At 41.6% G+C, this 12,569-nt stretch overlaps 1 protein-coding gene across 4 annotated transcripts in view; it reads right to left on the minus strand.

Annotated features, from left to right (window-relative positions):
- Nucleotides 1-12,569, minus strand: part of MCF2L2 (MCF.2 cell line derived transforming sequence-like 2) — a 201,161-nt gene that overhangs the window by 42,347 nt on the left and 146,245 nt on the right. For all 4 annotated transcript variants that reach the window (XR_009544755.1, XM_060172039.1, XM_060172040.1 and 1 more), the window contains exons 16-18: nt 10,287-10,353; nt 9,140-9,255; nt 6,207-6,276 (exon numbers count right to left, since the gene is read on the minus strand). Coding sequence is in view for 3 of the 4 variants with exons in the window: in XM_060172039.1 (XP_060028022.1) it covers nt 6,207-6,276; nt 9,140-9,255; nt 10,287-10,353 (253 nt within the window). In the remaining variant the exon portion in view is untranslated. The remainder of the gene's footprint in view (nt 1-6,206; nt 6,277-9,139; nt 9,256-10,286; nt 10,354-12,569) is intronic.

Raw genomic sequence — 12,569 nt, forward strand, 5'->3', positions numbered from 1 at the left:
TCCCTTTTGTTGTCCTTGTTGTTTATCTTTGTTGTTACCTTAGTTGTTGCCAACATTGCGGTCATTGCTGCTGGACAGGACAGAGAGAAATGGAGAGAGGAGGGGAAGACAGAGAGGGGGAAAGAAAGATAGACACCTGCAGACCTGCTTCACCGCTAGTGAGGTGACCCCCCTGCAGGTGGGGACCCGGAGGCTCAAGCCAGGATCCTTACACTGGTCCTTGGGCTTCGCACCATGTGCACTTAACCCACTGCCCTACTGCCCAGCTCCCATGGACTTTATACTTTTAAGTCTAGAAGCCCAGGCAGCCTCCCCTGCTCATTATCCTTATGCAAATACTTCTTCAAATTAGTCTTCAATGAGTGACGGAATTGACAGAAATAGTGCTGGTGATGATGGCCCCTCTGTTCTCTCCTCCCACTGTCTCCTCATTACAGCTATCATGGGGCCAGCCCTAGAGGGGTTAAAGCAAAGAACCCAAATGTTGGCACACTCCAGAAGGAAACTAGCAGTAGAAGCAGCACAGCTGGGAGGGCGGCAAGGTGGCCTCCATGCTCATCTCCAACCTCCAGGAGACAGGAAAGTTACATGAGATGGAGATAAGCGCTGGAGATCAAGAGGGACCTACCCACTCAGGGCACCAGAGACCAAGAGGGTGGGCTACCGAGCAGCCCCTTGGACTGTGCGCTACTTTGCCACATGCATGGTCCAGGTGTGAACTCTGCCCCACCACATTGAAGAAAGCTTTGATGCTGTGGCGGAGCCTCTCTCATTCACTCCTAAAAACAAACAAACAAAAACACTGAAGGAGTGGGCACACTAGATGGAATCTCCCCACCCCACCAGCCTATGGAGTCCATTTCTTTGTGGCTTTTTCTGTCACTATCCTTCTGCTCAAGTCAACTCTGAAAGGCCTTCATAGGCATGTAGATTATATTTTCACACAGTTTCAGTTCTCTCTACTCTTTTATCTTTTCCTCTCTCTCTCTCCCCTTCCCCTCTCTCTCTCTCTTTCTCTTTCTTTCTTTGTTTCTTTCTTTCCTCTCTTCCTGCCAAGGTTATCACTGGGGCTCAGTGCCCGCATGACTCTACCACTCCTGCTACTTATTTTTTTCTTTCCTCTTGATAGGAGGTGAAAAACAGAGGTAGAGATAGATAGATAGATAGATAGATAGATAGATAGATAGATAATCACAGCACCAATCCCCTACTGTGAAACTTCCCCTCTTGTGTTGGACTGGGGCTCCAACTTGAGCCCTTGCACATGGTAGCAAGTGCGCTATACCAGGTGAAGCCACCTGCCAGCCCTCCTGCTGTATATCTCTAAACACACTGCTGTAGTGAATGATGTTCATTTCTATAACTCTACCTGACCTTGACGAATGGAACTAGTCAAGAACTCCAGCAGCTCTATCCTTTGCTACTCTCTGGAAAAATAAAAGTCTCTCGCTCTCCCCCCCCAGACTCTGGAAGAGAGATGACCTTTGAGAAATGTTGCCAGACTGGTTAAGGAGCTGTAGTAATATCTTAGAACTTAGCAATTGGGGGTTGGGCGATGGCACAGCAGGTTAAGCGCACGTGGCGCAAAACGCAGGTACCGGTGTAAGGATCCCCCCTGGCTCCCCACCTGCAGGGGGGTCGCTTCACAGGCAGTGAAGCAGGTCTGCAGGTGTCTCTCTGTCTCTCCACCTCTGTCTTCCCCTTCCCTCTTGATTTCTCTCTGTCCTATCCAGCAACAACATCAATGATAAAATAACAACAACAACAAGGGCAACAAAATGGGAAGGGATGGCCTCCAGGAGCAGTGGATTCGTAGTGCAGGCACCAAGCCCCAGCAATAAGCCTGGAGGCAAAAAGAAAAGAAAAGAGCTTAGCAATAATATGTCTATTATCCATTCACTTGATAACGGTCTTTTGGAGTGCCTTCAATGGACCAGGCACCATAATAAATGCATTAGCTAAACTTCCATGCCTCCCATAGCAGAGAAGCCCAGGCCTGAGGAGCATTTCCACCTTACTTAGGGCCAACCTTAGTAAACAAATTTAATTAGACATCTTAACTTCATTTAGTCCACCCAATACACAAAGCAACTACCCTCTGAACTACTAAGAGCCTTCAAAGTTTCATTGTTTTCAATACTCAGTTGAAGATTCTCAGAAGCTGGAGGAGAATTTGGCAACTCCTTTAAGAGTCAGTAGTTGCCTTTTCCCCAGCTCTGCCAGTAAGAGCGGATGCCTGTGCTCTTGGTGGATGCTGAACTGAAACCTACATTCCTGATACCCATCCTTCTTCTTCTTTTTAATCTACTATCTATTTATTGGATAGAGACAACCAGAAATCAAGAGGGAAGGGGGTGACAGAGAGGGAATAGACACCTGCAACACTACTTCACCACTCACAAAAACTTCCCCCTGCAGGTGGAGACTGGGAGCTGGAACCCAGGTAACACGTGTGCTCAACTAGGTGTCACCTAGCCCCTGACACCTCCCCTTCTTGGTCCTGTGTGTCTATACTTGAGAGGAGCACAGAACACTGCAGGTCTTCAAATACTGAGCCACAATGCACATAAAGTTGCCTTTCAGTCTAGGATCATCTAGAGAACGGATGCATGCTAGCAACACATGAAAATGGTAGACTGTGTCACCTTTTTAAATTTATTTATTTATTGCTTCCAGGGTTATTGCAGGGGCTCAGTGCCCACACTACGAATCCACTGCTCCTGGCAGCCATTTTTTCCTTTATATTTATTTATTTACTTTTATTTTATTCAATAGGACAGAGAGAAATTCAGAGAGGAGGGGTTATAGAGTGGGAGAAAGACAGACGCCTGCAGACCTGCTTCACTGTTCATGAAGCGCCCCCACTACAGTGGAGGAGCAGGGGCTCGAACCTGGGTCCTTTTGAGAGTCCTTGCACACTGTACTATGTGCACTTAACCAGGTATGTTACCATCTGGCCCCTGACTGTATCACCTTATTATAGAATAAACCAGGTGCTAAAAAAGGATGCCCAGGGGCCAGGCAGTGGCACATTGGGTAGAGCACACACATTACAATGCACAAGGACCCAGGTTCAAACCCCCAGTCCTTGTCTGTAGGGGGTGGGGGTGAACCTCAGGAACAGTGAAGCAGTGCTGTAGATATCTCTCTTTCTCTATTTCCCCTCTTTTCAATTTCTCTTCATTCTATCAAATAAATAAGTATATTTTTAAATGCTATCCCAAAGTTATATTCACACAGGATGGTGCTAGTTCCTTGACTTTGTCCAGTATATGCAATATGGTCTTGGGTGATTTAACTTAATTTTCTAAATTTCAGTTTCGATATCTGTTAAATGGATTTATAATAAGTCAATTCCCATGATTATTGTGAGATTGAGATGTTATATAGAAACCTCTTGACAAATTGCCCGACATGTGCAGAATACTCACTAAGTGGTAGCCATTATCAAAGCACTGTGCACTCTGTAAAGAGGACTTTTTACTTTTCCAATGTACCATTCACTTCTGCATGCACTATTTTATTTGACTTCCACAACAGTGTTCCATATTGACATTATCAAATCTAATATGTGGGGGAGGTCAGTGAGATTCCAGTATTTAAGTGACTTGATTTGCTTTAAGTAATTAAGTCAAACCATGTGAATCTGGCAAATGGCTCAACTTAGGTGACAAATTAAGTTCCCTAAATTTTGTGATGATCTTTCCATGCACCATGAGATCTCAATGCAAACTTGAAATCAAAGCCAACTACTGACAAAGGTTGTTCTCTGGGGAAGAACCATCCTGGTTCTAGAGCCTTACTAAAACACTTCGCCAGAGCACTACTTCGAAATGCAGTTCCACAACTGGTGGGATTCTGCAGATTTTTTGAATAAAGGTAAACCACTGTAGTATATAGCAGACAAGTGGTCTGGGAGGTGGTGCAGTGGACAGAGACTGGACTCTCAAGCATGAAGTCCAGAGTTCATTCCCTGGCAGCACATGTACCAAAGTGATGTCTGGTTCTCTTTCTTTGTCTATCTTCTTCATGAATAAATCTTTTTTTTTTCAAAAAAAAAGTTAAGTAGCAGGTGAGAGGGGTTGGCAAAATAGCTCACCTGGGTTGTGTGTCTGCTTTGCTACTTGAAGGACCCAGGTTCGAGCCTGGCGCCTGCCACACTCAGGAGCACTTTGATGTTATGATGTGTCTTTGTCTCTGCCTCCCTCTCTCTCTAAAAATGTTGGCCCCAGTGGTAAAGCCACGCAACAACAAAATAAAGGACAATGGGCCTGATTCGTTGGCTAGCAAATGCCAGTTATTGTACGGCAGCCGCCAATTTCTTCAAGGAATCTCAAGATTAGGTAGCTAGGATTGTTATTACACTTATCCTAGCATATTCACTGTGTCTCGCAAGACTTTATTACCTGTTTATTACCTGGCACACCTGATTGATCATGTGTTACCATGTGCAAGGACCTGGGCTCAAGCCTCTGGTAACCACCTGCAGGGAGGAAGTTTCATGAGCTGTGAAGCAGGTATGCTGGTCTGTCTCTCTGTCTATCTGTCTATCTATCTGTTCCCCCATTCCCTCTCAGCTTCTGTCTTTGTAAAAAAAAAATTGGATAATAAAAAAAAAAAGTTTTTTAAAGACTAGGAGTATGGATCAACCTGTCAACACCCATGTTCAGCAGGGAAGCAATTACAGAAACCAGACCTTCCACCTTCTGCATCCCACAATGACCTTGCGTCCATACTCCCAGAGGGTTAAAGAATAGGAAAGCTATCAGGAGAGGGGATGGGATGGGATATGGAGTTCTGGTGGTGGAAACTGTGTGAAGTTGTACCCCTCTTATCCTATGGTTTTTATAAATAAAATAAAGAAAAAAAAAAGACTTCTTAAAAAAAAACTTTACTACTTGTTTTTGAGTCCACCACCAGAAGTCATACAGGATTATACGCAGGATTCATGGTCTGGATTAATGATTTCTAAGGTTCCTCCCAATGCTGAAAAAGTTTTGGAAAAATTTAGGAAAGAAAATTTTCTAAGGAAAAATTTCTGTATATTTCTACAATTTTTATTTGATAATATCTTACATGTCATAAGAATTCAGTTATGGGAGTCGGGCTGTAGCACAACGGGTTAAGCGCAGGTGGCGCTAAGCTCAAGGACTGGCGTCAGGATCCCAGTTCGAGCCCCCAGCTCCCCACCTGCAGGCAGGTCCCTTCACAGGCTGTGAAGCAGGTCTGCAGGTGTCTGTCTTTCTCTCCTCCTCTCTTTCTTCCCCTCCTCTCTCCATTTCTCTCTGTCCTATCCAACAACAACGACATCAATAATAACTACAACAATAAAACAACAAGGGCAACAAAAGGGAATAAATAAATAAAATTTAAAAATAAAAAAAAAAAAAAAAGAATTCAGTTATGTTCTCACTGCATTTTTTTTATACCAGGGCTTTGTGCACAAGCAATTCCACTGCTCCCAGCGGACAGTCTGCTTTTTAATTTCAAATATATACAAAGAATATATACAATTTAATGAGGCAGTTCAGCCCACTGTGTGAACATGGTTTCAAAACAGCTGCTTATTTATTTGTCCAAAGTTATGTTGCATCTATGTATCTATCTATCTATCTATCTATCTATCTATCTATGTATATATTTGTTTATTTTCCCTTTTGTTGCCTTTGTTGTTTTTTAGTGTTGTTGTAGTTATTATTGATGTCATTGTTGTTGTTGAACAGGACAGAGAGAAATAGAGAGAGGAGGGGAAGACAGGGCAAGAGAAAGACAGACACCTGCAGACCTGCTTCACCACCTGTGAAGTGACTCCCCCTGCAGGTGGGGAGCCGGGAGCTCAAACCTGGATCTTTATGCCGGTCCTTGCGCTACACACCACGTGCGCTTAACCCGCTGCGCTACTGCCTGACTCCCTATGTTGCATCTTTTGAGGAACCTAGCCAACCAGTCTTCCTTTTAGCTAGGCTTTGCAAGAAATAAGACTTGCAAGTTCCTCCCACTGTCAGTGAAATGGGCTCATCTCACCTTGGGGGAAGGACTACAAAGGACTCCTGGCGGGGATTCAAGAGGCCTAGACAGGTTTTCAGATCATTAGTGTTTCCATTTGCCCTTGCCATGAACACCCAAAATTAAGAGCGGATGTCAATCACAAGATTATGTGACTTTGATCACATGAGCCTTTTGATCTACTGGGAGCATAGACTTACTCTCTTGAGAAAGCAACGTGCCAGAAGTTCAGGGTTTTCGGTGCAGTTTTCCAATTCTTTTAGAAAAGTCCTAGGGAAAGAGAAGTATAATAATGCTTTGGCTTTTTTTTTTTTTTTTTTAAAAAACATGTCCAGGGTTACACTTTACTAAGTAAAATCACTTAAGGTTTGAAGAGATCCATAGAAAAATGTCGTTCTCCAGGCTTTATTGCTCTTGACTCATCTTCAACACACTGATTTGGAAGAAAGAAATGCCTTCTGTCACATGACTTGGATTGCCACAGCTGTTCTGATAACCCAAGCTTGAGCCAGGGGGCAACTGGACACAATGGCGGTTATCTCTGCAGGACAATAATGGAGTAAGAGCTGCTACAGTAGTGCTCCACTGATCTGTGTATCTATTTTTGCTCCAGTACTAGGCAGTTTTGATGACAGTAGCTTTATAATATAGTTTGAGATCTGGGAATATGATGCCTCCATGTCCTGTTTACAAGTTTGACACCATCTTCCCAGACAGCACTTTCAGCCCTCCTGCAAGTTATTTCTTGGGCTCAGGCAAATATTAGTAAAGTCATGGGCCCTTTGGAATATACCTAAAATAGACTCCTAGCTTCTTCTAACATGAAGACCCCAAATATCATCTGCTATATTCCTGCCTTTAGGTTTCTGTTTGTTAAACAATTTGTTGTACTTTATATCTTTTTAAAATTTACTTTGTTTTGTTTTTTTGCCTCCAGGGTTATTGCTGGGGCTAGGTGCCTGCACCACGAATCCACTGCTCCTGGAGGCTTTCCCCCCCTTTTGTTGCCCTTGTGTTTTATCGTTGTTGTGGTTATTATTATTGTTGTTATTAATGTCACTGTTAGATAATACAGAGAGAAATAAAGAGAGATGGAGAAGACAAGAGAGGAGGAGAGAAAGATGGACACCTGCAGACCTGCTTCACTGCTTGTGTAGTGACCTCCCTGCAGGTGGGGAGCCAGGGGCTCGAACCGGGTTCCTTATGCCAGTCCTTGAGCTTCTCACCATGTACACTTAACCCGCTGCACTACCGCCCAACCCCCTTAAAATTTCTTTACTGAGTAATTAATGGTTTACAGTCAACAGTAAAATACAATAATTTGTACATGTGTAACATTTCCCAGTTTTCCACATAACAGTTCAACCTTTACTAGGTCCTCTTCTGCCATCATGTTCCAGGATCTGAACCCTCCCCTCCCCTTGACCCCAGAGTGTTTTACTTTGGTGCAACACATCAACTTCAATCCAAGTTCTGCTTTGTATTTTCCCTTCTGATCTTGTTTTTCAGCTTCTATCTATGAGTGAAATCATACCATATTCATCCTGACTTATCTCACTTAACATGATTTCTTCAAGCTCCATCCAAGATGGGGTAAACGTGAATTCACCATTTTTAATAACTGAATAGTATTCCATCGTGTATATAGACCACAACTTACTCATCTACTCATCTGTTATTGGACACCTGGGTTGCTTCCAGGTTTTGGCTATTACAAATTGTGCTGCTATTAACATAGGTATACACAAGTCTTTTTGGATGGATGTGTTTGGTTCTTTAGGATATATGCCCAGGAGAGGACTTTTGCTTTGTATCTTAATGTTTTTCAGACACCAAGTTGCAGATGCTACCATGACACCAACCAGACTTCCTTGGGCAGATAATCTCACCAATGTGTCCAGAAACCCCACCTCCCCAGAGTCCTACCCCACTAGGGAAAGATAGAAACAGGCTGGGAGTATGGATTGACCTATCAACATCCATATCCAATGAAGAAGCAATTACAGAAGCCAGTACTCCCATCTTCTGCACCCCCATAATGATCCCAGGTCCATACTCTCAGAGAGATAAAGAATAGGAAAGCTTTCAATGGAGGAGGGATGGGATAATGAAATTTTGCTGGTGAGAATTATATGGAATTGCACCCCTCTTAGCCTACAATCTTGTCAGTCATTATTAAATCAATTTAAAAAATCAAGAAACAATAATAATAGAGCTGCTGCAGTTAGAACTGACACTGTTGAGAGCTTACCACAAGCCAGACTCAAGCCAAGCAAAAAACAAGATTTCACGTAGCCCTCAACCAAACTTGGAAGACAGCAGTTCACTAATGGGAAACACAAGGCTCAAAGCATTGAAATAACTTCTACGGGGAAAGTAGCTGAGATGGGATTTCCATTGCAGTTTTGTGTCCGCCCAATACAGAAGATATGTGGTTAGGAAACTGACTCAAGACACAAGTGTTTCTTTAAAAAGACTCAATCGTTTCCATTCTATCTGTAGAGCGTGTGCTCTTGGGGGTCACCACAGTGGAATAAAGTGAACAAGCAAACTATTACTTTCCCATCTATAAAATGTGGAAGGGTTGGAAGATGATTTCCAAAGTCCTCTCTTGCTGTAACTTTCTGGAACTCAACAACCAGGCAGCGCTAGGCACAGAGTATGACTGACCAGTCAGCACTTTTGAACAGTCCCCAACACTACACTGTGATGCTAAATAGGTGGGTAGAAGTCTTGGTCATCTTTGCATTCTCAATACCAAATGAACACAGAACCCAGCACCGAATGGGCACTCAATAAATGCTGATGCAAGAAGAGGTATACACACAAAGGAATACACGAATTAACACATTAATGCCTGGCACCTAGAGCATGTGCTATTAATGTCTTTTTCCTCCTCCTCCTCCTCCTCCTCCTCCTTTTCCTCCTCTTACTCCCTCTCTGCCTCTCCTCCTCCTCTCCCTCCTCCTCTTCTTCTTGGGATCTGTGGTACTTCTCCCATCTTACTTCCCATTCCACCCCCACCTAGTCCACCTATCTAGCCATTTGCTTAAGCACTCTCTCCCCCAATTCCATCAGTCTGATTTCCACCCTTCTCTTCTGTCTTCCCCAATTAATTAGAATTATTACATACCTGCTGTGAAACTCATAGAGTTCTTTAATATTTCCAAAGAGAACATCCTTGTTATTCTGAAGAACATCTGGAATCAGATGCTTCAACCAAACAAAATCCATTGGTGTGATATATCCCTGCAGTGGTGGGAACAATGGTTCAGTGTTATAGACAGGAACCCAGAAGGGATCATTTAAACTAGTAATGCCAGCGACCAAGATTGTAATGAAATACATGGGAGAACATAGCACATATGCTTACTGAAAAATCTATCCAGTGTTTCTTTTGATAGAAATTTCCCCATGTGTCCATCTTCAGAAGAAGATGGCTTAATGATAATAATAATAAAACAGCATTAAACAGGAAGAAATTTTTATTTCTAAATGTTTACATTCTATAAGTTAGGTGTAAGCAAGGAAAACAACTTACCCATCATTTCATGATCTGGTACAATTACTATAGTTTCGATTCTTTATCTTTCACGACTTTTAAAAAGTCTATTTTACATGGTTATAATCATAGTACACATAAAATTTTGCAATGTTTCTCCATATGCACCTAGACTGTTTATGAATTTCTGTATGTTTTTGTTTAAAGTTAATCTTGCAAAACATTTTCAGTGTTGCTACATGTTATTCAAACATGGTGATTTTATGACAGCTGAATAATATTTCATCATATATAATAAATATAATAATAACATATTATTATGTAGCTTATTAACCAATACCCACTTATTTGACATTTGGATTGCTTCTTTATGGGGAAAAATTTCTATAATAGTGTGTGTAGGTTTTTTTTTTTCTTCAAGATTATTCCTTTTTGGAAAACGGTAAGCTAACACTTTTAAGAAAAAAAAAACAATTTTTCCTTACATGTTATCAAAAACATTGAATTATAATATCCATTGTTGGCAAGAATGTGGTTAGCCTTATTGAACACTGGTAGAATCAATGTGAATGGACATAGTCTTCTGAAAGCTATTTGATTTCAATGATCAATTATCACAAGAATGCTCTTATCTCTACTGGAAAGACACTTGTGCCATGACAAGACCTGAAGCCTTGGTGTAAATTCTGGAGACATATGGCAAGGATTTTGAATATTTTGGTGCAACAACGTTCTCCAGTTTGAATACATGCTTAACCCCCACCCCCATTCTACTTACATCAATAATGCTCTTAATCTCTTTTATATAATTCTCTTCAGTCTCAAGCAAGTCACGTATAATGCGCCTGAATCATGACAGCAGGTTGGAAGATGAAAGAGAAAGACAGGGAGGGAAAAGTAGGTTTTTTTTTTCCCCCCAGAATTATTTAAAATAAAGTTCATCAACATAGTTTTTCTTAGTGACTCATGTACTTTGGTTGTGGTTAGTTCATTGTGTTTAACGAATATTCCAGACCAATGATTCACAAATATATGCTGATCACACTGGTGTAAGGACAAACAGCAAGGCTGGAGGAATCAAAACCCATTTGTGCAATTAGTAAATGACCTGTCTGGTATATTGCACCAAAGTAAGACTCTGGGGTACGGGGAATGGTCCAGGTCCTGGAACATGATAGCAGAGGAGGACCTAGTGGGGATTGAAGTTTTCTGTGGAAAACTGGGAAATGGTATAAATTATTATATTCTAATGTCAACTGTAAAGCATTAATCCTCCAATAAAGAGATTTTTAAAATGGGGGTTGGGCAGTAGTGCAGTGGGTTAAGCGCACGTGGCACAAAGCACAAGGATGGCATAAGGATCCCGGTTCAGCCCCTGGCTCCCCACCTGCAAGGGGGTCGATTCACAAGCAGTAAAGCAGGTCTGCAGGTGTCCATCTTTCTCTCCCCTTCTCTATCTTCCCCTCCTCTCTCGATTTCTCTCCAGCAACAATGACAGCAAATGATAACAATACTAATAACAATAACGATAAACAACAAGGGCAACAAAAAGGGGAAAAAATGGCCTCCAGGAGCAGTGGATTCATAGTGCAGGCACCGAGCCCCAGCAATAACCCTGGAGGCAATAAATAAATAAATAAATAAATAAATAAATAAATTACCTGTCTCCTGGGTGGGCCACAATGGAGAAGAGAGGGGAGTAAGAGCTCAAGAGCACAGAGTCAGAAATACCAGGTCTAGATCCTTAAATCAGGAAAGTATGCCTGATGCCTACAGACGGCATGTGGCTTCCTGGGTGTTCTCTATAGCTATGGTTTCATTGCTCTAGTTGAGACATTGTCCACATGGATGTATTTTATTGTGTATGAGATTATGCAGATGCCAGTAACTCCCCCTACCCCCAGCCTCTGGCACTGGATGCATTAGTGTGATTGATTTCCTCAGCCAAAAGGCATGTGTTCTGTCAGCTTCCTTTGAGGACAGTAGGTAGAGGAGGTGTGGTGAGTGTGACTTTAAGATGACCCCAAAATTCTTGGCCCCTGGTATGCACAGACCTCCTCCCAGCTAGTCGATCAAACCCTAATCTGCACATTAGGAGAAGGAATTTTACTCTCCTGACTTGGTCTCCATTGGTTGAATTTAAGTAGGTAGATTACCCCGTTAGGCCTGTTCTAATCTCTCCTTCCCTCCCTCCCCCCCTCTGTGTATCTTTCTCACTGTATCTCTCTCACACAAACATGCATAATATATTTAAAAAATAATAATCAACAGATGCATTTTAGTAAGTTCACACAAATGTACAAATGGTTCCTTGCCAAGATGCTCAATACACACTAACATAACAAATACACACTAATATAACAAAGTCATAGCAAAAGGAAACAACAAATATTTAACTACTAAAATGGCAGAACTGTCAAGCCTCAAAGACAGAGATGGGAATAGTCTCAGATAGCAATGGGGCAAGAGAGGTATAATTTGTGCAAGGTAACCTGGAAATCTCTTATCAAAATGTAAATCGTATGCTCCACGACTCAAAAACATTCTAAGAATGTTATTTGTGATTAGAAAAGTAGAACATGAACAACATCAAATATGAACTAGCAGTTACCTGAATTCTTCATGACAAATTACAGAACATTCATATGATGAAATAGACCTATGTGGTTCTAAAAGAATGAGGTAAACTGAATCACACTCATGTTTCACACCAGGAATTTTAAGTAATTGGAAAAAAACAACAACTAAGAAGCAGGACAGTATGTACTGTGTAAACTCGAATGTGCATGTGCTCATATACACACAATTTATACATTTAGAAAAATCATAGCACTAAAGACATTACTAACAGTGACATTCTTTTAGAGAGAAGTGCTGAGGGCAAAGGCACTGAAGAAAACTGGGAAATGAATTTCTTTCTACATTTACTCTTCAGTCTTCTACAATCTTTGATTTTAAAAACTCTTTAAATTTTTGTCAGAATAGAAAGCAGTTTCTCTTTACTTTTTACATTTATGTATTCTTTAGATAGAAACAGAGATGGGCAGAAAGAACAAGAGAA

The sequence above is a fragment of the Erinaceus europaeus genome, chromosome 14 (genome assembly GCF_950295315.1).
Source record: "Erinaceus europaeus chromosome 14, mEriEur2.1, whole genome shotgun sequence".
In the NCBI taxonomy this organism is placed as follows: domain Eukaryota; kingdom Metazoa; phylum Chordata; class Mammalia; order Eulipotyphla; family Erinaceidae; genus Erinaceus; species Erinaceus europaeus.